Source organism: Gorilla gorilla, chromosome 6, assembly GCF_029281585.2.
Source record: "Gorilla gorilla gorilla isolate KB3781 chromosome 6, NHGRI_mGorGor1-v2.1_pri, whole genome shotgun sequence".
Taxonomy (NCBI): Eukaryota; Metazoa; Chordata; class Mammalia; order Primates; family Hominidae; genus Gorilla; species Gorilla gorilla.
In genome coordinates this window covers 82,356,186-82,380,068 of record NC_073230.2, presented here as the reverse complement: position 1 = coordinate 82,380,068, position 23,883 = coordinate 82,356,186, and the positions used below count along the sequence as shown (strand labels likewise).

The window sequence follows — 23,883 nt, the reverse complement described above, 5'->3', positions numbered from 1 at the left end:
AGTCAAGGTCGCACCACTGTGCTCCAGCCTGCCAGCCTGGGCAACAGAGTAAGACTCCGTCAAAAAAAAAAAAAAAAAAAAAAGAAAGTGCGTGTTACTAGGATCAAAGTAATTATAAACCAACATTTTTGGTGTAATACATAAAAATATAAAATCAAATAAATTACATAAAAAACTCCGTCAAAAAAAAAAAAAAAAAAGAAAGTGCGTGTTACTAGGATCAAAGTAATTATAAACCAACATTTTTGGTGTAATACATAAAAATATAAAATCAAATAAATTACATAAAAAATCCTACTATCATAAATTTGAATTTGGAATATTATGAATTATTTACATTCCCCTTTCCAGAGGATCTGTCTATCTTATCTCTCCTAAAACTTAGACTGTAGTCTCTACAGTTCTAACTGGAAGAAACCAAAGCTTTTTGAAGAAACACCCAACTTCGGTATAGGCTAAAAATGGACTTTGGGAAGGTGGGCAAAAAGCAATGAAGCTATCTGTCGAAGACTGCTGGGATCAAAATAAAGGATACAGGAGCCAGTTTGGAACCCATAGTCCAAAGCTGGAAAAGTTTGCATATCAAAAATAATAACTAGATATTAAATAATATTAATTATCCCTCTTAAATTATTAAGAGGGATAACGATATTATGGTCATTAATGTTCATTTATATGACTGTCAGAGCCTTCTGGGCTGATGAACTCGTCTCAAAATCTTCCTCCTCTCAAAAACATTTCTCCATACATGCTTTACATCTTTTTGTCTTGCTGCTGTATACTGGGTACCCACTTACTGACAGCCACTGTAATAGGTGCTTTTTAAATATTACCCTCAATCACTGCAACAGCACTTCAGAGATAAGAGATGTTATGTGATTGTCTGCCCAAGACCTTATAGCTACTAGATGTCAGAGCCAAGCATTTTTTTCCTTTTCTTTGAGACACAGTCTTGCTCTGTTGCACAAGCTAGTCTTGAACTCCTGGACTCAAGAGGTTCTCCCACCTTGACCTCCCAAAGTGATGGGATTACAGGCATGAGCCATCCCGCCCAGCCTCAGAGCCAAGATTTGAATCTAAGTCTGTCCAGCAGCAAAGCTTGCCCTGTTCCCTATACTATGCGATAATCCCTTTTCCAAAAAATCATGACCACTTGTTTAAAAACCCTGCGCTCAATTCTAAACGCCTATAAGATAAATCTCTTTTACGACCCAATACAAGCTGGACTCAGTCTACCTTTCGAATCACCCTCTGTCCGTTTATCTACAACACAGCTCTGTCTCGAATCAGCTCGCACACATGCACTGCTTTACATTCTGGGCTTTCTACTCCATTCCGCTGGCCTATATTGATCACTCAATGATCTGTATTTTCTATTAGCTTAAAGACAATTCTAATGTCTGACAGATAGAAGGTGATTAGTAAACCTTTGCTAATCAATTACTTTATTTAAAAAATTTTCTTTAAAAATTCTTTTGTACAGACAAGGTTTCACTATATTGCCCAGGCTGGTTTTGAACTCCTGGGCTCAAGCAATCCTCCCGCTTTGGCCTTCCAAAGTGCTGGGATTACATGGCTAAGCTACCATGTCTGGCCCTAATCAATGAATGAACGCTGGGAATTCATGTCCCCCACATTATAAGAGCTGTACCTCTACCTGCGAGATGCCTCGAGTGGAGCTGTAGGAACTGGTAATGGCATTGCGGCTGAAGCTAGGGATGCCACTTGTGTAAGCGCCTGTCAAGAAGCTCATGGAAGAGCTTCGGGATCTCTTATTCAAGTGGTCATCTGAGCTCTGAGAATTGAGGCCTCTCTTCAGAGACCCAGGCCTAATAAAAGAGAAGACAGTTAGATGCTTTATTGAAGGCAAAATTCTTTTACGATTTCATCCACGGTCATGACATCTTTCTTAATAACATGAAGGGAAGAGAATAATGCTTTTAATTTTTATTGCTAACAATCTGGCCAAATCTATCTGACAAAGTCAGTAAAAAAAAGCCAAATATTTAAAACTTAAATGTATGATTTCCATTTATAGAATATTCTGGAAAATGCATACCTATCTACAGTGACAGAAGACAGATCAGTGGATGCCTGGGAACAGGGGTGGAAGTAAAGAGAGGGATTACAGGCATGTGGGAACTTTTGGAGGTGATGGATGTTCATTATCTTAGTGGTGGGATGGTTCCACAGGTGTATGTGTGTCAAAATGTCACATGCTTTAAACAAGTACGGTCTATTTTATGTCAATTATACTTCAACAAAGCTGTTAAAAAAAAATCAGAGTTAAGAGGAACCCATCATTTTACTAAACCTCCAATGGAAACAGAAATCTCCTATGCATCTTTCCTGTAGGACAGTCATCCAACCTGTTACAATATAGACAACTCTCTCCTAGAGTGACCCACGTCAACCATGAACCAGTTTATTCTTACAGTGGATTACAGTGTATTTCCTCTTTCACCCACGGATCCTATTTGAAGTCAAACAGAGCAAGTTATTTTGCTTCTTTCAAGGGACAGTCCTTTGGTTTTTTGGAGACCATTGTCCTTCCCTCACTTATTTCTTTATTCCCCCTGAGACTTTTCTCCTCTGGGCTAATACTTCCATACCTCCAAAACCCCATCATCCACCACCACCCCTTTGGGCTGTTGCAAATCTCCTTAACATCTTCATTGCTTCACTGGGAATGAATTTCCGTTTGTGTACATCCTCCCTCGCAGTGCAGTACACTGATCTGACCACAGTGCTCCACGGACAGTGAGCAGAACTACGGAAGGCAGGAATACCATCCACCTGCCTCATTCTAGTCTTTCTTCTAACAGCACAGACCAGGAGCACTTTAGCTTTCCTGGCGGCCACATCACACTGCTGACTCAGATGAGGTACCTAAGGTATCCTAAGTCTTTCCACACATACTTTTGAGCCACTTTCCTTTCCACCCAATTCTTCCTCCAATTTGTTTTTAAACTGACATGTAGAAATTTAACATTTAAGTTTCATACTGTTTTATCCACTGCACAAACTTTGCAATCCTTCTGTGTATGTGCTTGGTTATTAAATATATTTATAAAACCTCTTAAGTCTCAGCATATTTCATCCATATTAATGTAAGAACATTAAAAAGAATTAGACAGAAGGCAGTTAATTGTGACAGGTTACTCAAAACGTTCCTAATTTCAAAGACGTGAACCTGAACTAATTAAGCAATGCAAAAAAAACAAAGAGGAAAATCTATAGGGCAACAGTTCTGATCAGGCCTTTTTCCAAACAGTTGGTATTTCATCCGGATGGACTCGCACTTACTTAGGCACAAAAGAAGCGGGGACTCCATTGGCCACCAGGGGCTCAAATGCTGAATGTCCATTGCCACTATCATGGCGCCTGCGACAAATCAAAAAAGTCTCAATGAAATGACATGACTTTTTTTGTCCCTTTAAAGTGTATTCTCATATTTCTGGGACCTTATACTATCTCTATGGAGCACAGATTCCATGCTAGACCAGAAAATGGTTGTTTAAAATCCCTAAGCTTCTGAAAGGTAAATTTTTTTTTTTTCAGACAGTTTCGCTCTTGTTGCCCAGGCTGGAGTGCAACAGCACGATCTTGGCTCACTGCAACAAACCTCTGCCTCCTGGGTTCAAGCGATTCTCCTGCCTCAGCCTCCAGAGTAGCTGGGACTACAGGTATGCACCACCACACCTGGCTAATTTCTTAACTTTTTGTAGAGGCGAGGTCTCACTATGTTGCCCAGGCTGGTCTTGAGCAACTGGGCTCCAGCGATCCTCCCATCTTGGCCTGTCAAAGTGTTAGGAGTACAAGCGTGCAGCACCACACCCAGCCTAATAAAATGGTGTTTCCCTCAAGAGTACCATGAGAGCAGGGATTTTGTCTTGTCCACCGCTCTATCCATAGCACTTGGAGTAGGGTCCCATACACAGTGGGTGCTCAATAAATGCTTAGCCACTTCAACTCCCTTTCTTTCTATACTTAGAAAACTATTTATTTATTCCATTTTCATTAGCTTATTCTATAAACCACATAAGGATTTTTTTTTTTTTTTTTTTTTTTTGGAGACAGTCTCGCTTTGTTACCCAGGCTGGAGTGTGGTGGCAGTCTCGGCTCACTGCAACCTCCGCCTCCTGGGTTCAAGCAATTCTTCTGTCTCAGCCTTCCGAGTAGCTGGGATCACAGGCGCCCACCACCACATCCAGCTAATTTTTGAATTTTTAGTAGAGATGGGGTTTCACCATGTTGGCCAGGCTGGTCTCGAACTCCTGACCTCAGGTGATCCACCCGCGTCGGCCTCTCAAAGTGCTGAGATTACAGGCCTGAGCCACCCTGCCCTGCCAGGAAATTGGTTTTAACCTCATTACTGATAAATCTACCAAACTCTAGTTTTCATTTTTCTTTCACAAGCATTTCCTTCAGCACAATTAAGACACTGGAACATGGAACTGGTGGTTACCCAAGTAACTGAACACCACAAAATTCCGATGGGAAGACTTAGAGCCTTCTTCCTTGAAAATAAACTTTAACACATTTCTACAAAAGTATGAGGGTAGCGTGGCTAATAGCAGTCAGCTTATCTCTACTACTCATGGAAAAGGTAAATTACAACATCGATCTAACCTGTGCCTTGAAAAGAGCAGCATTAAAACCCTTGTTATTAGATTCCTCCATGAAAGCCAAAGAAGGGGGCCTACGAAGGCTCATAAACTGGAGATGGCCTCTGTATCTATATGGGAATGTCTACATCTCATCCCATAGGAGTCCAAGCGTGAAACCGGCTTAGTACTCTCCTAAGCCTGTTACCTTCTTTTATTTTCCTGGCTATCAAGGAATATTTGGTCTTCTTCCTCCACTGTCCTTTTCTTCTCTTTGAGGGCACTCAGTACAGTCTCCTTTGCACATGAGTCTGGGGCGTTACTTGATGGTGAGGACAGTGTTGAGCTGATTATCTGCTCTGGTCTACAATGAAAGACAAGATTCTAGCTGTAAGATATTTTAATTCCCATGCCATATAGCACAGACTTCAGAAACAAGAAATCAGAAGCTAACCAACAGGCCAAAGTATAATTTATACACTCACAGCAGTTCCCGTTAGCAAGTAAAGCTACTTTTTCGTTAAGGGCAAAAAGTGAAAAACAAAAGGGTTTACTAAAATTTGGTATTTCTCATCGAATAAGCAGCTTCGTCCTTTCTTTGCTGCGTTTTAGTCATGTTGTCATAGGAACAACTGGAGAAGAATAAAGTGGACACGAAAAGGGAGAGTATTCTTCCAACGATAATACTCACATCGCAGAACGCGAAAATCTTCTGTCAGGAGGGGCGATCCTCACAGTCACTGGGCTACACACCATCCTGGAGTTGCGAGGGGACAGCACAGCCTTCTTGTGATAACCATTCCAGCACACTGTGGGAAGTACCCCCACACAGGAATACCGGGCCTGATGGATCGGATAGCGTCTTCGAGGTGTTATTACAAACCGATTTGGTAAAGTCCCACAATCCCTGCAGAGAATGCGAGACAAATCACGGAACCAAAGCATAAAAGAATGTCAAATTTTTAAACGGTTAAAAACCCACCAGTTCAGACACTTTCCAAAGAACTTAAGTCTCTTTCTAAGCAACACAGAACACGGTGTTTTTATGGCAACTTTCCCTTATTCCATCTAAGGCCAGAGAGTGACAGCTGCTTAACAGCTATCTCAACAATGGATTTCAACAGTTTGAGAGGGAAAATCTAAAGCTAGACTACATCTAGGCTGCACTAAAATTCGAGTTTTTAGAACTGGAAAGAAGAGAATCGTTTTGGCAACACAACATCTCATTCCAAGAGTTAGAGGCCAGGAGACAGCTGGCACACACCAAGGTGTTAAGGAGGGCAAAACCACACACAATCCCCTTGGGACTTGATGAAAAAGCAAATCGGATTTAAAAGTCAAGTCCTCGATTTCAAGCCAGCCGAGCCAGAGGATGATCTGACAAAATCAGCGCATCTTACCGTGGGAAAGGCCTCCTGGAGAGTCGGAGAAGAGGAGTGGGGAGAGAGGGGTAAACGTGGTGAACGCGATGGGTCGGCGGGGAGGGCGGTGGGGAGTGCGGCGGTGGGGAGCGCGGCGCCGGGCGGGCGGGTGGGCGGCGGCCAGGCCTATCCCGCAGGTCCTGGCCCTCCGGAGCGGGGGCGGGCTGCGGCGGCCCGGGCTTGCCCAGGTAATTGCCCATGAGTAGCAGTTCCGCAGGGTCAGGTCCTTCGAGCAGGGTCCGCGGCTCTAGGAGGTTTCCGTTGGCTGTCGACTTGGCCGGAGGCGAAGCGAACAGTGTTCGACGATGACGCGCCTTCCGAACGAAGGAGAACAAGGGGCGCCGATGACGCGCCTTCCGAACGAAGAAGGACAAGGGGCGCGAACCTGGGGGCTCGCGGCTCAGTCCCCACCAGGCCGCGGTAGCCCCCACGGCCAGCCAGGCCAGTGCAGCTGCAGCCGGCACGAGGTACAGTAGGAGGCCAACCAGCGACAGGCCCAGGAGCGCCGCCCCGGCCGGCCCGCCACAGCTCCGGCCCCAGCCGTCCCTGACACACGCTATGGGCCGCCGCCGCTCGCCTGCTCCGGCCGCCGCAGCCGCCGGAGACATCACGGCTCCGCGCCGCGGAAGAGACTTAAATATCCCAGCGTGCACCGCGCCGCGCGTCGCGTCATCGCGCGCCCTCTACGCCATGCGCGCGCGACTCCGGGAGACGCTACCGCCCGGCAGCGCCCGAGACCCAACTGGTTTGGAAAATGCCGCCTGCCTTTAACGCCTGTTTCTGACTCTTGAGGTTCTCCGCGTGGCTCCCAGCGCCACATCCATCCGGAAGCGATCCCGTGGAAGGATCGCGTCCAAGATAAAAGGGCCCGAGACCTATGCTTACGTAATTCCTAATCCGTGATCTTTTATGGGGGCTGAATTCTCTTCCAGCACAGCCTGTTACCAGGTACTTTTCACAAACGCTACTAGCGGTTGTGAGTCCCTCCCCCCTCCATTTCTATGTTACAAATTGAAAACGTGGGACGATTACCTACCAAATTTCACATCATGGCCCAGATATCGGGTGGATTTTGTGGCTCTGTGATCGACTTATACCTATGCTAAAGTTAACGGTCTGAGAAGGTAGATTAGTGGTTGCCTAGGGCTAGGGAGTGGGTTTGGGGGTGGGGAATAGAAAGTGACTGCTCATGGTTATAGGCTTTTTTGTAGCACCATAAAGATAGTTTAAAATTAGATTGTGGTGGTGATTGCACCACCCTATGATTTGCATGGTATGTGAATTATATCTTAATAAAGCTGTTTAAAAAGTCTGGTAGTCTGCCAATACACTTTGGTGTTGTTCAGTTTCCTCAGCCATTCATTCATTGATTTATTCATTCCATTGTTTATGTACATTAAAGAGATTAAGGGGGAAAATATAGGATCTCTGATCTTTAGAAACTGTTTAGTTAGGAAGATGTGTAAGTAGAAGATTGCAATTCAGGCCGGGCGCGGTGGCTCACGCCTGTAATCCCAGCACTTTGGGAGGCCGGGGTGGGCGGATCACAAGGTCAGGAGATCGAGACCATCCTGGCTAACATGGTGAAGCCCCATCTCTAATAAAAATACCAAAAAAAAAAAAAAAAAAAAAATTAGCCGGGCGTGGCGGCGTGCGCCTGTAGTCCCAGCAACTTGGGAGGCTGAGGCAGGAGAATGGCGTGAACCCGGGAGGCGGAGGTTGCAGTGAGCCGAGATCGCGCCACTGCACTCCAAACTGGGCGACAGACCGAGACTCCGTCTCAAAAAAAGAAAAAAAAATTGCAATTCGGTGTTATCAGTGTGATAACGGGAAAAAAAAAATAAGAAGGCCAGGCGCGGTGGCTCGTGCCTGAATTCCAGCACTTTGGAAGGCCGAGGTGGGCGGATCATCTGAGGTCAGGAGTTTGAGACCAGCCTGACCAATATGGTGAAACTCCGTCTCTACTAAAAAAAACAAAAATTAGCCGGGCATGGTGGCGCCTGCCTGTAGTCCCAGCTACTCGGGAGGCTGAGGCAGGAGAATTGCTTGAACCTGGGAGGTGGAGGTTGCAGTGAGCCGAGATCGTGCCACTGCACACTCCAGCCTGGGCTGTCGACAGAGCAAGACTCCGTCTCAAAAAAAAAAGTTATGATAAAGGGGAAGGAAGGCAGGGAAGTGCTCCTGGAGCTGAGAGGTCTGGCAGGTTCAAGGCAGATGAAGGAGCACTGTGCAGAAGTCCAGAGATGGAATTGTTCAGTATCGCTGGAGATTAGGGTGTTTAGGGGGATAGAAAAGTTGGAAAGGTATAGATGCCTCTGGGGCAACACAGAGAGATGAGAAGAAAGCGCAGTTTGGGTTCCAGATCCTCCCCAACCCAGTCCCAAAGCAATTCTGCTTCTATTTAATATACTTCGATTTCACATAAGACTTAACTTGAAAAAAAAGGGGGGGGGTTTGGGGGGGAGCTGTGTTGCTTAAGAAAAAAATCTCAGTATCAGTAGACTAGTGGGACAAAAGCCAGGCTGCCGTGGGTTGAACAGTGACTGGAAGGTGAAGAAATGGAGGCAGTGACTGCAGACTCCCTACTCAAGAAACCTGGGTAACAGGGGAAGAAGAAACATAGTATCTAGGTCAGTAGGGGCTCTTTAAATTATTGTGTATGGCTGGAGTTAAGTGGAGGAGCTACACATAAAAGCCCTCAGGGTACAGATGTCCTGAAACCAAGCAAGATGATTGAGAATTAATGTAAATAGAGAGGTCCATAGCCTGAGCCCTCGGGGCACTCTAGAGTTCAAGAGATGAACACACAAAGGGCACAAATCATTTAGGAAAATATAGATAAATATGACTACATTAAAAGGTAGCACTTCTGGGCTGGGCATGGTGGCTTACACATAATCTAGCACATTTGGAGGCCAAGGTGGGCGGATCGCTTTGAGCTCAGGAGTTCGAGACCAGCCTAGGCAACATGGTGGAACCCAGTCTCTGATAAAAAACAAAAAACAAAAATTTGCCTGGTGCCACGTGCCTGTAGTACCAACTACTCAGGAGGCTGAGGCTGGAGAATCGCTTGAACCCAGAAGGCAGAGGTTGCAGTGAGCCGAGATCGCACCACTGCACTCCAGCCTGGGCAACAGAGTGAGACTCCGTCCCCCCAAAAAAAGTTAATACTTCTATATGGGAAAAGACAAGATATGCATCTAAAAGACAAGCCAATACTGGGAAAAACAACTCTAATACATATAACCAAAAGGCGATTAGTAAGTAGAATTTAAAAAGAACTCCAAAGAATCAATAACAAAAAACCCAATTTTTAAAAAGGACAATTGATACAAAAAAGCTATTGAATGGGAAACACAAATACCTAATAATATACACATATGTGCATATATATACATACACATATACATTTAACCTCACTAGTAATCTAGTAAAGACTAAAGTAACAGGATTTTCCACTCATTTACACACTAGAAAAATTAATTTAAGATCAAGTCTTGGTATGGATGTGGAACAAACAGAACTCATGCCGTTGTGGATATATGAAACAGCACAATTTGGAAAGCAATTTGGCAATATCTAGTAAAAAATAAGGGTGAAGAAGTATGTATCCTATAAACCCACAATCCCATTCTGGGTAGACAGTCACTGAAGCATTATTTGTATCACAGACAATTCGAACACACTTCATGGGTAATGTTTATCAACACAAGGATGGGCAAACTGGTATAATTCATATAATAAAATACTATAAAGCAGCTGAAAATTAATCTTTCCAGCTATAGGTTAGTCCTCCCACCATAAACAACTGTAGACATGGACAAAATGTATTGATTAATAAAGCTGTTAAAAAAATCTGGTAGTCTGCTGATCCAGACTTTGGTTTAACGCATGCTGTGGGGGATATATAAAATGGTACAACTTGGCAACTACTTTCAGGCAGAGGACAACAGGAAGCAAAAGACTGATCCCTAAGTGTAAGGAAACTTGTGAGATGAGCCCCAAAGTCACCTAGTTCCTCTACCTGGGGATAATTTCCCAACTGCAGTGCAGAGAGCTGGAGTCTGAGCAGAGTAGGGAGATCCCACTGGGCTGAGGAGGCAGAGATCAGGCTGAGATGGCTGAAATGGCAGAGAAATGGGGCAGAAAAAAGAAAGGAGGGCACTATGCAAAGAGGGAGTTCTAGAAATCTATGCATGACGCAAACCCACGGCTGAAGGCTGGAGTGATGGGTAATTTCAAGTGTCAACTTGAAGGGACCATGGGGTGCACAGATACTTGGTTGAACATTTATTTATGGGTGTGTCTATAAAGGCATTTCTGGATGAGGTAGTCTTTTCTTTATTTATTTACTGATTTTTATTTTTTGAGATGGCGTGTTGCTCTTGTTGCCCAGGTTGGAGTGCAGTGGCGCGATCTCGGCTCACTGCAACCTCCGCCTCCCAGGTTCAAGCGATTCTCCTGCCTGAGCCTCAGCAGAGTAGCTGGTATTACAGGCACCCGCCACCACACTCGGCTACTTTTTTGTATTTTTAGTAGAGACTGCGTTTCACCATGTTGGCCAGGCTGGTCTCAAACTGCTGACCTCAGGTGATCTGCCCACCTCGGCCTCTCAAAGAACTGCTAGGATTACAGGCATGAGCCACTGTGCCCAGCCTCTTTAATTTTTGTAGAGATGGGGGCCACCACAAGTCAGACTGGGAAAACTCACAATTTATAGGGCTCTGTGTGGAGTACTCAAGCACTGCAGGAATGGGAAAGAATCAGTCTTAGATTGAGCATTGCTCTGGACCCACCTAATGAATCATAAAAACAAGACCTGAAAGGATCCAACTTTCCAATGATCTTAAATACATCCCAAAACAAAGCTCAAGAAAATGTATATAGGAATAAAAAATTGGCTGGGCACGGTGGCTCACGCCTGTAATTCCAGCACTTTGGGAGGCCAAGGCGGGCGGATCATGAGGTCAGGAGATCGAGACCATCCTGGCTAACATGGTGAAACCCCGTCTCTACTAAAAATACAAAAAATCAGCTGGGCGTGGTGATGGTGACTGGTGCCTGTAGTACCAGCTACTCGGGAGGCTGAGGCAGGAGAATGGCGTGAACCCAGGAGGTGGAGCTTGCAGTGAGCTGAGATTGCGCCACTCCACTCCAGCCTGGGTGACAGAGCCAGACTCCAACTCAAAAAAAAAAAAAAAAAAAAGACTATTACTCAAACAAGGTAAAATTTCCAATGTGTGGCATCCTGACATCCTATTACTAGGCATATAAATAAGCAAGAAAACACAGCCCATAATAAGAACAACCAATCAATCCTTATTTTCATCCAAACTAACCCCAAACTGACACATATTAAAATAAGCAGAGAAAGACATTAACATTAATTTTAACTATATCCCACATGTTTACAAAGTTGAGACATAGAAAAATATTAGAAGAAATAATGGCCAAACATTTTCCAAACATAATGAAAAATATAAACCCACAGACCCAAAGCTCAACATCAAGTACAAGAAACACAAAGAAAACTGTAACAAGTCACATAATCAAATTGCTCAAAACCAATGAATAGATCAAATCCTGAAGGCAGCTGGGAAAACAGTACATGTTATTTACACAGGAACAAAGATAAGAATGATACCAAATTTCTTGTCAGAAATAGTGCAAGTGAGAAGACAGCAGTGCAACTTGATCTTTAAAGTGCTTAAGGCAAAAACTGCAAACCTAGAATTTTATGTGTGATGAAAATATATTTTAGCAAAGTGAAATAAAGATATTTTCAGACACATAAAAGCTGGAAGACACTTTAAGGCTGAGGTGGGCAGATCGCTTGAGCCTCAGAGTTCGAGACCAGCCCGGGCAACATAGTAAGACCCTGTCTCTAAAAAAAATACAAAAATTAGCCAAGCATAGTGGCACACGCCTGGAGTCTCAGTTACTTGGGAGGCTGAGCCTGGGAGGTTTGCTTGAGCCTGGAAGGTCAAGGCTCCAGTGAGCCATAATTGTGTCATTGCACTCCAGCCTGGGTGACAGAGCAAGACTCTGTCTCAAACAATAAATAAAAAGCTGAAAGAATTCATCACCAACAAACACTATAAGAAATGTTAAGGGATGTCTTTCAGGCAGAAGAAAAATACCAGATGGAAATCTGGATCTACACAAAGGAATGAAAGGAATGACAGGCATTGAAAATGGTAACTACCTGTGTAAATATATATGCCTGTTTTTCCTTTTTAAATCTCTTTAAAATATAATTGAGGAATGATATCAGCAAAAGGGCAGAGTAAGACAGCTCCAAGCTCCCATCACCCAACAGAAACATTAAAAAAAAAAAAAAAAAAAAGGCTGGGCATGGTGGCTTACACCTGTAATCCCAGCACTTTGGGAGGCTGAGGCGGGTGAATCACCTGAGGTCAGGAGTTCGAGATCAGACTGATGAACATGGTGAAATCCCACCTCTACTAAAAATAAAAAATTAGCCTAGCACTTTGGGAGGCCGAGGCGGGCAGATCACAAGGTCAGGAGATCGAGACCATCCTGGTTAACACGGTGAAACCCTGTCTCTACCAAAAAAATACAAAAAATTAGCTGGGTGTGGTGGCAGGTGCCTGTCATCCCAGCTACTAGGGAGGCTGAGGCAGGAGAATCGCTTGAACCCGGAAGGTGGAGGTTGCAGTGAGCCGAGATCGCGCCACTGCACTCCAGCCTGGAGACAGAGCGACGACTCCATCTCAAAAAAACACAGAAGAAACAAGCAGAAATGCCAGAGATGTGCAGAGAAAAGGTCACATGAGGACACAGCAAGAAGGCAGCTATCTGCAAGCCAACGAGAGAAGACTCTGAAGAAGTCAGCCCTGCTGGTGTGGGCAGCAAGCCATCCAGGTGCCGAGGCAAGAGACCGAGGGCACGAGCTGTTCCAGTATAATAAAATATATAAAACAACAAGAGTTATACTAGATCTTGAGCATAGACATGATTATATATGAATATCATTAATCATTAGTTTGTAGCAATTACTCTTTATTCCAATATTATAATAATCCTCGCTCTACAATCATAACCTAGGAAAAACCAGGCCATACAGAGACAGGAGCTGAGGAGACACAGTGAGAAGTGACCAGCAGACAAGAGTGCGAGCCTTCTGTTATGCCCAGACACGGCCACCAGAAGGGCTCCTTGGTTTAGCAGTGACGCCAGCATCTGGGAAGACGCCTGTTGCCAGGCAGACCGTGGTCTAGCGGTACCGAAAAGTGTCAAGGAAAAACACCAGCTACTTAGCAGACCGGGAAAGGGAGTCTCCCTTTCCCCGGGGGAGTTTAGAGAAGACTCTGCTCCTCCACCTCTTGTGGAGGGCCTGACATCAGTCAGGCTTGCCCGCAGTTATCTGAAGGCCTAATTGTCTCCCTGTGATGCTGTACTTCAGTGGTCACACTCCTAGTCCGCCTTCATGTTCCATCCTGTACACCTGGCTCTGCCTTCTAGATAGCAGTAGTAAATTAGTGAAAGTACTAAAAGTCTCTGATATGCAGAAATAATGGCGTAAGCTGTCTTTCTCTGTCTCCTCTCTCTCTCTCTCTGCCTCGGCTGCCAGGCAGGGAAGGGCCCCCTGTCCAGTGGACATGTGACCCACGTGACCTTACCTATCATTGGAGATGACTCACACTCTTTACCCTGCCCCTTTTGCTTTGTATCCAATAAATAACAGCGCAGCCAGACATTCGGGGCCACTACCGGTCTCTGCGCATTGGTGGTAGTGGTCCCCCGGGCCCAGCTGTCTTTTCTTTTATCTCTTTGTCTTGTATCTTTCTTTCTACACTCTCTCGTCACTGCACACAGGGAGAAGCCCACCGACCCTGTGGGGCTGGTCCCTGCAGCTGGCACCTTGATCTTTGACTTCTGGCCTCTAGAACTGTGAGAAAATAACTTCCAGCTGTTGAAGCCACATGGTCTGTGGCATTTCGTGATGGTAGCCCTAGCAAACTAATACAGACTTCCTAAATCCGAGAAGGAAAGCTGGGGAGAATTCCTCTGGGAAAGCAGAAAAGCTGGGGAGAATTCCTCTGGGAAAGCAGGGCAGTCACAAGCACTCAGGTGTTACACGGGCTTTGTCCAGGGCAGGATGCTCGCTCAGAAAGACCTAAGCTTTCACCTTGGCCTGATTACGAGGGTCAGTGCAGGCCTAGCTAAGTGCTGAAGAAAAGCTGTGGTGCAAAGGCAAACTTCAAAGACTGGGAGAGGTGTTTTCTTCCATTTTTAGCTCCTAGTATTCAAGGAAATCTCTATCAAAATGTGAGCTGAACACAAGCTAAAAGAATCAGAGACTTCAGTGACCACACATGAAAATGATAAATCTTTGCAAAAATAGTTTGGAAGTCACTAAATGTATGTACTACTACAGCCTTCAATGATTAAAAACACACTCACTCACAGACACATAGCAAACAATGAGAAGTATCATCTAAATGCCAGAGTTACTACCTTGCAATATTCAAATGTCCATGTTTCAATGACAGTCACAAATCATGCCAAGACAAAGGAACGTATCCAAAACAACAAAATAAATTGATGGAAATCAGCCCTTAGGAAGCCCAGACATTGGACTCAGCAGACAAAAACTTTTTAAAAACTCTCATAAATCATGAAGTACCTCTTCAAGGAGAACTACAAACCACTGCTCAAGGAAATAAGAGAGTACACAAACAAATGGAAACACATTCCATGCTCATAGATAGGAAGAATCAATATTGTGAAAATGGCTATACTACCCAAAATAATTTACAGAGTCAATGCTATTTCCAACAAGCTACCACTGACTTTCTTCGCAGAACTAGAAAAACTATTTTAAATTTCATATGGAACCAAAAACGAGCCTGTATAGCCAAGACAATACTAAGCAAAAAGAACAAAGCTGTAGGCATCATGCTGCCTGACTTCAAACTATACTACAAGGCTACAGTAACCAAAACAGCATGGTACTGGTACCAAAACAGATACATAGACCAATGGAACAGAATAGAGACCTCAGAAATAACACCACACATCTACAACCATCTGATCTTCGACAAACCTGACAAAAACAAGCAATGGGGTAAGGATTCTCTATTTAATGGTGCTGGGAAGACTGGCTAGCCATATACAGAAAGCTGAAACTGGACCCTGTCCTTACACCTTATAAAAAACTAACTCAAGATGGATTAAAGACTTAAATGTAAAATCCAAAACCATAAAAATCCTAGAAGAAAACCCAGGCAATACCATTCAGGACATACGCATGGGCAAAGACTTCATGACTAAAACACCAAAAGCAATTGCAACAAAAGCCAAAATTGACAAATGGGATCTAATTAAACTAAAGAGCTTCTGTATAGCAAAAGAAACTAGCATCAGAGTGAACAGGCAACCTACAGAACGGGAGAAAATTTTTGCAGTCTACCCATCTGACAAAGGTCAGGTCCAGATCTTGTAGATTCTTGTAGATCCAGAAACTACAAGGAACTTAAACAAATTTACAAGGAAAAAACAAACAACCCCATCAAAAAGTGGGCAAAGGGCCAGGCACGGTGGCTCACGCCTGTAATCCCAACACTTTGGGAGGCCAAGGTGGGTGGATCACTTGAGCTCAGGAGTTCAAGACTAAAAATACAAAAATTACTAAATTACTCTACTAAAAACACAAAAATTAGCCTGGCATGGTGGTGGGCGCCTATAATCTCAGCTACTTGGGAGACTGAGGCAGGAGAATCTCTTGAACCCAGGAGGCGGAGGTTGCAGTGAGCCTGGATCACGCCACTGCACTCCAGCCTGGGCAACACAGTGAGACTCTGTCTCAAAACACAAACAAAAAGCTTGGACACAGTGGCTCATACTTGTAATCCCAGTGCTTTGGGAGGCCAAGGCAAGTGGATCACCTGAGGTCAGGAGTTCAAGACCAGCCTGGCCAACATGGGGAAACCCTGTCTCTATTAAAAATACAAAAAATTTAGCCGGGTGTAGTAGTGCACACCTGTAATCCCAGCTACTAGGGAGGATGAGGCAGAAGAATCGCTTGAACCTGGGAGGTGCGAGGCAGAGGAGGAGCCGAGATCGTGCCACTGTACTCCAGCCTAGGTGAGTGAGACTCGTCTCAAAAACAAACAAAAAGCAGTGCATGTTGGCTAGTTTGTTAATCAATATTAGTTAGTCATTAGCTCTGAATAGATGCCAGGTAATATGCTAGGCACTGATGACATACTCATGACGCAGAGCTGGTCCCAAAGCTAGAATGGTCTTTGTTCCTGAGATCCAGGTTGCTGCTGCCACTAGAGGGCAGCCGAAGCTCATCTGTAATGGCGCAGTAATGGTTAACCCCAACAATCTAACATTCCCAGGGAAGAACTGTCCTGAAGGGCAAAGTACCAAGCTACCTAAAGTTTGTATTGATTCTCTCAAGATTGTTGCTAACAAAATTGTAAAACTGGTCAAGTTTGTGTTTGGAGCCCCTAAGCCTCTCATTTCTTCACCCTCTTCCCTGCAGAGGTGGAGGGAATAATACAGGTACCACCTGTAAGTAAAAAATGTGGCAGAAACAGTCAGTTGCATCTCACCAACAGTGGGTCAGGGTGGGGAGGGAGAGGAGATTCCTGGAGAGGAACGGATCAAGCTGGGAAGCACAGAACTGCAGGCCAGAGACAACCCTGGAAGCAGAAACAGGTGTGTGCTTCCAGGCACACAGACACCAACTGTGTGACACCCACACGAAAAGGAGAAACACACACCTTCTACTCACAAACTATTGACAGTGCACCTACTACCACCACCTGCTTTGTGCAACACAGGAAACACCAATAAACACTGGAGACAGTGTCAGGCCAGGCATGGTGGCTCACGCCTGTGCTCCCAGCACTTTGGGAGGCTGAGGTAGGAGGATCGCTTGAGGCCAGAAGTTCAAGACCATCCTCAGCAATACGGCGAGACCCTATCTCTACAGCGAGACCCTATCTCTACAAAAAGTTAAAAAAAAAAAAAAAAGACACAGTCTCATTCCTTAATGAGTATAAAGAAGTAAAGTCTGTTTCAGTTACTAATTGCACCAGAAACCAATCCAAAACATAGTGGCAAAAAACAATCATTATCATCAGGGATTCTGTGATTCCAACAGGCCTGGCTTGTCTCTGGTCCACGACATGTGGGGCCTCAGCTGGGAAGACATGGAGTCTTAAGTGTGATCAATGGGAGGGGGCTGGAATCATTTAGAGGCATCTTCATTCACAAAACCAGGAGCTGATACTGGCTGTCAGCCAGGACTTCAACTGACCTATGTGGAACCTGTCCATGTGGCCCCTCCTTGCAGTCTCCCCATTTCGGCTGGTTTGGGCTTCATCACAGTCCGGCAGCTTACTTCTAAGGGCAAGCATTCCACGACAACACAGCAGAAGGGCATGGCAGTTTTACAGTGCAGTTTGGCAATCTCATAGCGTCGCTTCTGTCCTACTTTATTTATTGGTCAGGGCAATCACAAAGATGTGCATAGGCTCAAAGAAAAGAGACATAACCCCGACCATGCGATGGAAGAAGTGACAAGGTCATGTTATGAGAGGAGTGTGTGGGATGGGAGATAGGGCTGTGGCCATCTGCAGAAAACGGCATCTGCTACAGGCTGTCATGGTAGCACAGGATGGGGATTTAGCCTACCTGAGGGGTCAGTCAGCAAAGGCCTCTGGGAGGAAGTGAGATCTTCGGCTGAGGATGTGAGGGGCTAAAAGGAGAATGAGGAAGAGTTTCAGGGAGAGGAATCAATGAGACGAGTCCAGAGAGAGGCTGGTGAGTTGGATGGTTTGCTTCAATATGATGGCAATACAGAGGGCAAGGAGACTGGTGCAGGAGAAGAGAGAAGGTGCCATGTGCTCTGGGTCGTGTCTTCTATGCCAGACTCCCTTAGAAGAGGAGCAGCCTCCAGTCAGCGGTGTCCCAGGAACACGGAGGCTGGACAGGACAATGGCAGCCAATCCCTGCTCCCAAACTGGTGACAGTGGGGAAAAGCTGCATGGTCTAGATCCACCCTGCTCCCTGGCCCCAGTATAGAAGATCAAATTCAATCTGCCCAATCTTATCCAGATAAAGTAAAGGAAGACTGGAAAAAAGAACTAATCCACGGCTCCATCTGCCCATGACTTTCTCTGCTGATGCTGGAGGCAGCTATGGATAAAGAGACGGCACACAGCATGTCCCGACGCAGTGGAGGTGGGGAGACCCCGCAAGTCCACAGGAAAAGAGTTAAGTTGCTGCCACCTGGGCATCCGCTATTCTCTGCTCTTCTGCCTCATCCTCAATTCAGACCATGATGGAGCTGATTTTCTCCCATTTTATACCTTGGATTGAATGGTCTCGAGCTTCTGGTCTTGTCTCCAGAGTCACATCCAAGAGGTTTATCTTTCAAATAAATGCTGTGTATCAATGTACAGTATATATAATTAATGCATGATATCAGACTAAATAATAGATAAGACAAGAGATGAAATTAGAGTTAAGTAGGGACCTGATGACGAAGAGCCTTGTAAATCAGGGAGAGTCTGGGTCATGTGCTTCTCCAGACACAATTTCGACATGGCCGTAGGCATGTACCACTGATGACGCGGATACTGAATTACCCGCCATGCTGGTCTGTGGCTCTCAAGTTTTGCTCATTCTGCTTCTGCGGGAAATGCCCTGACTCAACTTGGGAAAACCCACTTAGATCTTGTTTTGAAACGGAGTCTTGCTCTGTTGCCAGGCTGGAGTACAGTGGCGCGATCTCGGCTCACTGCAACCTCTGCCTCCCGGGTTCAAGCGATTCCCCTGCCTCATCCTCCCAAGTAGCTGGGACTACAGGCATGCACCACCATGCCCGGCTAATTTTGTGTGTGTATTTTAGTAGAGACGGGGTTTCACCATGTTGGCCAGGATGGTCTCGATCTCCTGACTTCATGATCCACCTGCTTCGGCCTCCCAAAGTGCTGGGATTACAGGTGCGAGCCACCACGCCCGGCCGGAAAACCCACTTATCTTTTAAGATTCAGCCCAACTGTCACCACCTCTGGGAACCTGTCCTCAGTCCCAAACATATGGCCACCCTCCCTTTGGGGTCCCCTCTCTCCCGTGTCTCTTTTCATTGCATTCCTATCAGTTTACTGCACTGTGCTGCGTGTCTTATTTCTCCCACTCTGGCCTGTGGGCTCTTTGAAGACATGGGCTGTATCTCGCCTATCTTTTGATCCCTCACATAGGATATGGTGCATGGCGAGCACTCACTAAAGGTGTGCAGAGTACTGCATGAGGAAAAACTTCATCCAGGCCAGGCGCAGTGGCTCATGCCTGTACTCCCAGCACTTTGGGAGGCCAAAGAGGGAGGACTGCTTGAGCCCGAGAGTTCAAGACTAGCCTGGGCAACATAGCAGAGATCTCGTCTGTACCAAAACAACAACAACAACAACTAGCTGGGCATGGTGGCGTGAACCTGTAGTCCCAGCTACTCAGGAGGCTGAGGCAGGAGGATCCCTTGAACCCAGGAAGTCAACGCTGCAGTGAGGTATGATCGCTCCACTGCACTCCAGCCTGGGTGACAGAGTGCAACCCTGCTCTTAAAAAAAATAGAAAGTTCATTTATAAACAGAAGTGAACAGGAATCTGACTCTTGTACTTTGGTGGGAGTTTGGGTTATCTTTTACTTGAGGCTGAGGCTATGTCAAAACTAGGGATATAACAATAAGCACCATGTACCGAGTGCTGCTTCTGTGCCACAGGCTCTCCTACATGCTTGCCACGCATTCGTCTATTTCATCCTCCCAATAGTCCTACTCTATGTCCAGCAAGGAGTGAAAAGGCTGAGGTGAGTCACAGGGAGAAGAGGGCCCCAGTGAACAGACGAAATGAGGAAGAAGATCTGGAGAGGTCGCACGAGCCAGAGCGCAAAGGCACAGTGGCTGCGGTGCAGGCTCTTTAGCAAGGTGCTTTGGGCTGGAGATGGGGTTTTACTGCCTGTTGCGAGATGGGACATGAGACACAATCAACATGCAAATGGGTAGGATGTTTCATCACACGGAAGCAAAATGTATTGCCGCTAAAATGAGAAGTAACACCCTGAAGGTTATCAAGACAACAATTTTCAATGCCAAATGTTGTTTCCAGTTCCATAGGAGATCGAATAAGCACACCCATTACATTTCTCTTCTAATTACAACTAAAACCCCTGTTCAAAATACATGAAGCAGCTGGGCACGGTGGCTCATGCCTGTAATCCCAGCACTCTGGGAGGCCGAGGCAGGCAGATCACCTGAGGTCAGGAGTTTGAGACCCACCTGGCCTAAATGGTGAAACTCCATCTCTACTAATAATACAAACATGAGCTGGGCGTGGTGGCGAGCGCCAGTAATCCCAGCTACTCGGGAGGCTGAGGCAGAACTGCTTCAACCCAGGAGGTGGAGAATGCAGTGAGCTAAGATTGCGCTATTGTACTCCAACCTGGGGGACATAGACAGACTATCTCAATTAAAAACAAATAAATAAATACATGAAGCAACGATCCAATCAATCAAACCAACAAATTCTGGAAAGGTAGAGAAGAGAAGGGCTGACCCAGTGGTGAGTTCCCAGGGTGGTTTGATGGTTTGTTCTTTGGCCTCCTATATACCCTGTCTTATCTGTTAGAGCAGAGTCTACAACCAGGAAATCCCAGTGCCCCCTTCATCCCCCAGCCCCCACAAAAGGAGCCTCATCTTTCGAGCCAAATAACAGCAAAGAGGGCGGCCCTGCGGGACAGTGCCCTTTTGACTACACACACCCTACTCTAGGAAAACAGCCTGAAAAAAGCTGCACCTTCCCCTGCCCCAGATACTGTAGAGACTGTGGAACAAAGACCTGTTGACCCTCCGCACCTAGGGCCAACACAAGCAGAGGTGGCATCTCTCCCCTCTCCACCAAGCACTGGAAAGACTGTGTAGAAGGGCCCTGCTGACCATCCACAACCTGCACAAGACTGAACCACAGTAACAAGGTGGCACCCCATCCTCTCTCAAAGACAGTGAGGAGCTAGAAGCAAGGATTCTCCAACCCATTTCCCATTCCCCGTCCCACCCACTGCAGAAAATTCCTCTCTAATCCTAATATAACGTCGTGTACATTTCTGTTACATTCGGATTAAAGACAAGTTCTGTTTAATAATAACTCCAAGAACAGTTGATATATATTTTTTTCTTTTAGAACAGGAGTGAAAGTATATTAAAAAGCTTTAAAGCAGTAAAGAAAGGAAGGAAGAGAAGGAAAGTACACTTGGAAGGAGGCCAAACCCAGTTTTCATATTTCATTTTCGCATTGAAAATCAGTCAGATTTACTTCAGGCTCAAAAGTATGTTTATGCAAAATTAAATGAACGCTAGCAGCAAGCTGCACTTTTTTTTTTCCTAAATGGGAAATGGGTTAAATATGTGTAGAAGTCCTGGCCATGCCCTCGAAGTGCCCATGTGTGAAAACAACCAGGATCAACACAGCAAAAGCTTTGAGAGCTCAACGGCAATGTGGAATACTCTGAGGTTTCAAACTGGCCTCCACGGCTGGGTGGGGTGGCTCATGCCTGTAATCCCAACACTGTGGGAGGCCGAGATGGGAGGAACACTTGAGCCCAGGAGTTCAAGATCAGCCTGGGCAACAGAGTGAGACCTTGTCTCTACTAAATATAAAAAATTAGCTGGGCGTGGTAGTGTGTACCTCTGGTCCCAGCTACTCAGGAGGTTGAGAAGAAGGAGTGACTGAGTCTGGGACGTTACAGATGCAGTGAGCTATGACTGGGCCATTGCACTCCAGCCAGGGCAACAGGGCAAGACACTGTCTCCAAACAACAACAAAAAAACAAATTGGCCTCTGGGTTGCACACAGGTGTGGGAGGCCAGAAGAGCTCTGCAAAAACTTAGAAAACTAAATTGATCTTAGAACCAGAGTCCTGCTGGCCACAGAAAGTGCAACCCGAATCTAAACAGGTTGAGTGCCTGCTAATATAGAATATTTATACAGGAACTACATACAGCCTCATAACATAACACTCAAAGTGTCCAGGATAAAATTAAAACTTATTCCTCATACTAAGAACCAGAAAAATCTGAACCCAGAAAAATTACTCCTCATACTAAAAACCAGAAAAAATCTGAATGAGGAAAGACAATCAACAGATGGCAACATTAAGATGACAAAGATGTTGGAATTATTGCATAGGGATTTTAGATGAGCTATCTTATAAATGGCCCAAGAAGTAATTATGAACACTCTCGAAACACACTGAAAAATATAAAGTCTCACTGTGTTGCAGGAAGTCAGGGACCCCGAACGGAGGGAACAGCTAAAGCCATGGCAGAAGAACATAAATTGTGAAGATTTCATAGACATTTATTAGTTCCCTAAATTAATACTTTTATAATTTCTTACACCTGTCTTTACTGCAATCTCTGAACATAAATTGTGAAGATTTCATGGACATTTATCACTTCCTCAATCAATATTTTTGTGATTTCCTATGCCTGTCTTTAATCTCTTAATCCTGTCATCTTCGTAAGCTGAGGATGTATGTCGCCTCAGGACCCTGTGATGATTACGTTAACAGCACAAATTGTTTAAACAATATGAGATCTGGGCACCTTGAAAAAAGAACAGGATAACAGTGATGTTCAGGGAACAAGGGAGATAACCATTAGGTCTGGCTGCCTGAGAGCTGGGTGGAACAGAGCCATATTTCTCTTCTTTCAAAAGCAAATAGGAGAAATAACGCTGAATTCTTTTTCTCAGCAAGGAACAGCCCTGAGAAAGAGAATGCGTTCCTAGGGGGAGGACTCTAAAATGGCCGCTCTGGGAACGTCTGTCTTTTACGATTGCAGGTAAGGGAGGAAATAAGCTCCCGTTTCCCATAGCGCTCCCAGGCATATTAGGACGAGGAAATTCCCGCCTAATAAATTTTGGTCAGACCGGTTGTCTGCTCTCAAACCTGTCTCCTGATGTTATCAATGACAATGTATGCCCAAAACTTCATTAGCAATTTTAATTTTGCCCCGGTCCTGTGATCTCGCCCTGCCTCCATTTGCCTTGTAATATTTTATTACCTTGTGAAGCATGTGATTTCTGTGACCCACACCCTCATCATAGACTCCCTCCCCTTTTGAAAATTACTAATAAAAACTTGCTGGTTTTGCAGCTTTGGGGGCATCATGGAACCTGCCGACATGTGATGTCTCCCCCGGACACCCAGCTTTAAAAATTTCTCTCTTTGTACTCTTTCCCTTTATTTCTCAGACTGGCTGACACTTAGGGAAAATAGAAAAGGACTCATGTTGAATTATCGGGGGCGGGTTCCCCCAACATCATTGAAGATATGTAGAAGAACTACATTGTAATTTCAGAACTAGAAATTACAATAACTAAGTAAAAAACTCAATGGGTGAACTCAATAGCAGAATGGAGATACAACAGAGAAAAAAATTAGTGACCTTGATGATAGAGCAGCAAAAATGATTCAGTCTGTATCGTGACAATCTTGCCATAAGAAAAAAAATTACATAGAAATAATCCCATTGAACCAACAGAGAGAAAACAAACACACACACACAAAAAGAACAATGGGACAACAGCAAAAGCTCTCACATTCATGTCACTGAATTTCCAGAAGGAGAGGAAAGAGTGCAGTGCCCAGAAAACATCTGAAGAGGCTGGGCGCGGTGGCTCACGCCTGTAATATCAGCACTTTGGGAGGCTAAGGCAGGAGGATCACTTGAGGTCAGGAGCTCAAGACCAGCCTGGCCAACATGGTGAAACCCCATCTCTACTAAAAATATAAAAATTAGCCAGGCGTGGCGGTGCAT

The 23,883-nt window shown here is 45.1% G+C and overlaps 1 protein-coding gene across 8 annotated transcripts in view; it reads right to left on the bottom strand.

The window, feature by feature from the left end:
- The window catches only part of POM121 (POM121 transmembrane nucleoporin), a 56,955-nt gene that overhangs the window by 16,779 nt on the left and 16,293 nt on the right, over window positions 1-23,883 (bottom strand). For 3 of the 8 annotated variants that reach the window (XM_031012702.3, XM_031012700.3, XM_055392705.2), the window contains exons 1-5: window positions 6,008-7,622; window positions 5,299-5,514; window positions 4,816-4,971; window positions 3,307-3,384; window positions 1,658-1,829 (exon numbers count right to left, since the gene is read on the bottom strand). In XM_031012702.3, coding sequence (XP_030868562.2) covers window positions 1,658-1,829; window positions 3,307-3,384; window positions 4,816-4,971; window positions 5,299-5,514; window positions 6,008-6,636 — 1,251 coding nt within the window. In that variant the 5' untranslated portion in view covers window positions 6,637-7,622. Of the gene's footprint in view, window positions 1-1,651; window positions 1,830-3,306; window positions 3,385-4,815; window positions 4,972-5,298; window positions 5,515-6,007; window positions 7,623-23,883 lie in introns of those variants that run through there. The other 5 variants (XM_063708595.1, XM_063708596.1, XM_055392706.2 and 2 more) reach the window with 2 other exon arrangements.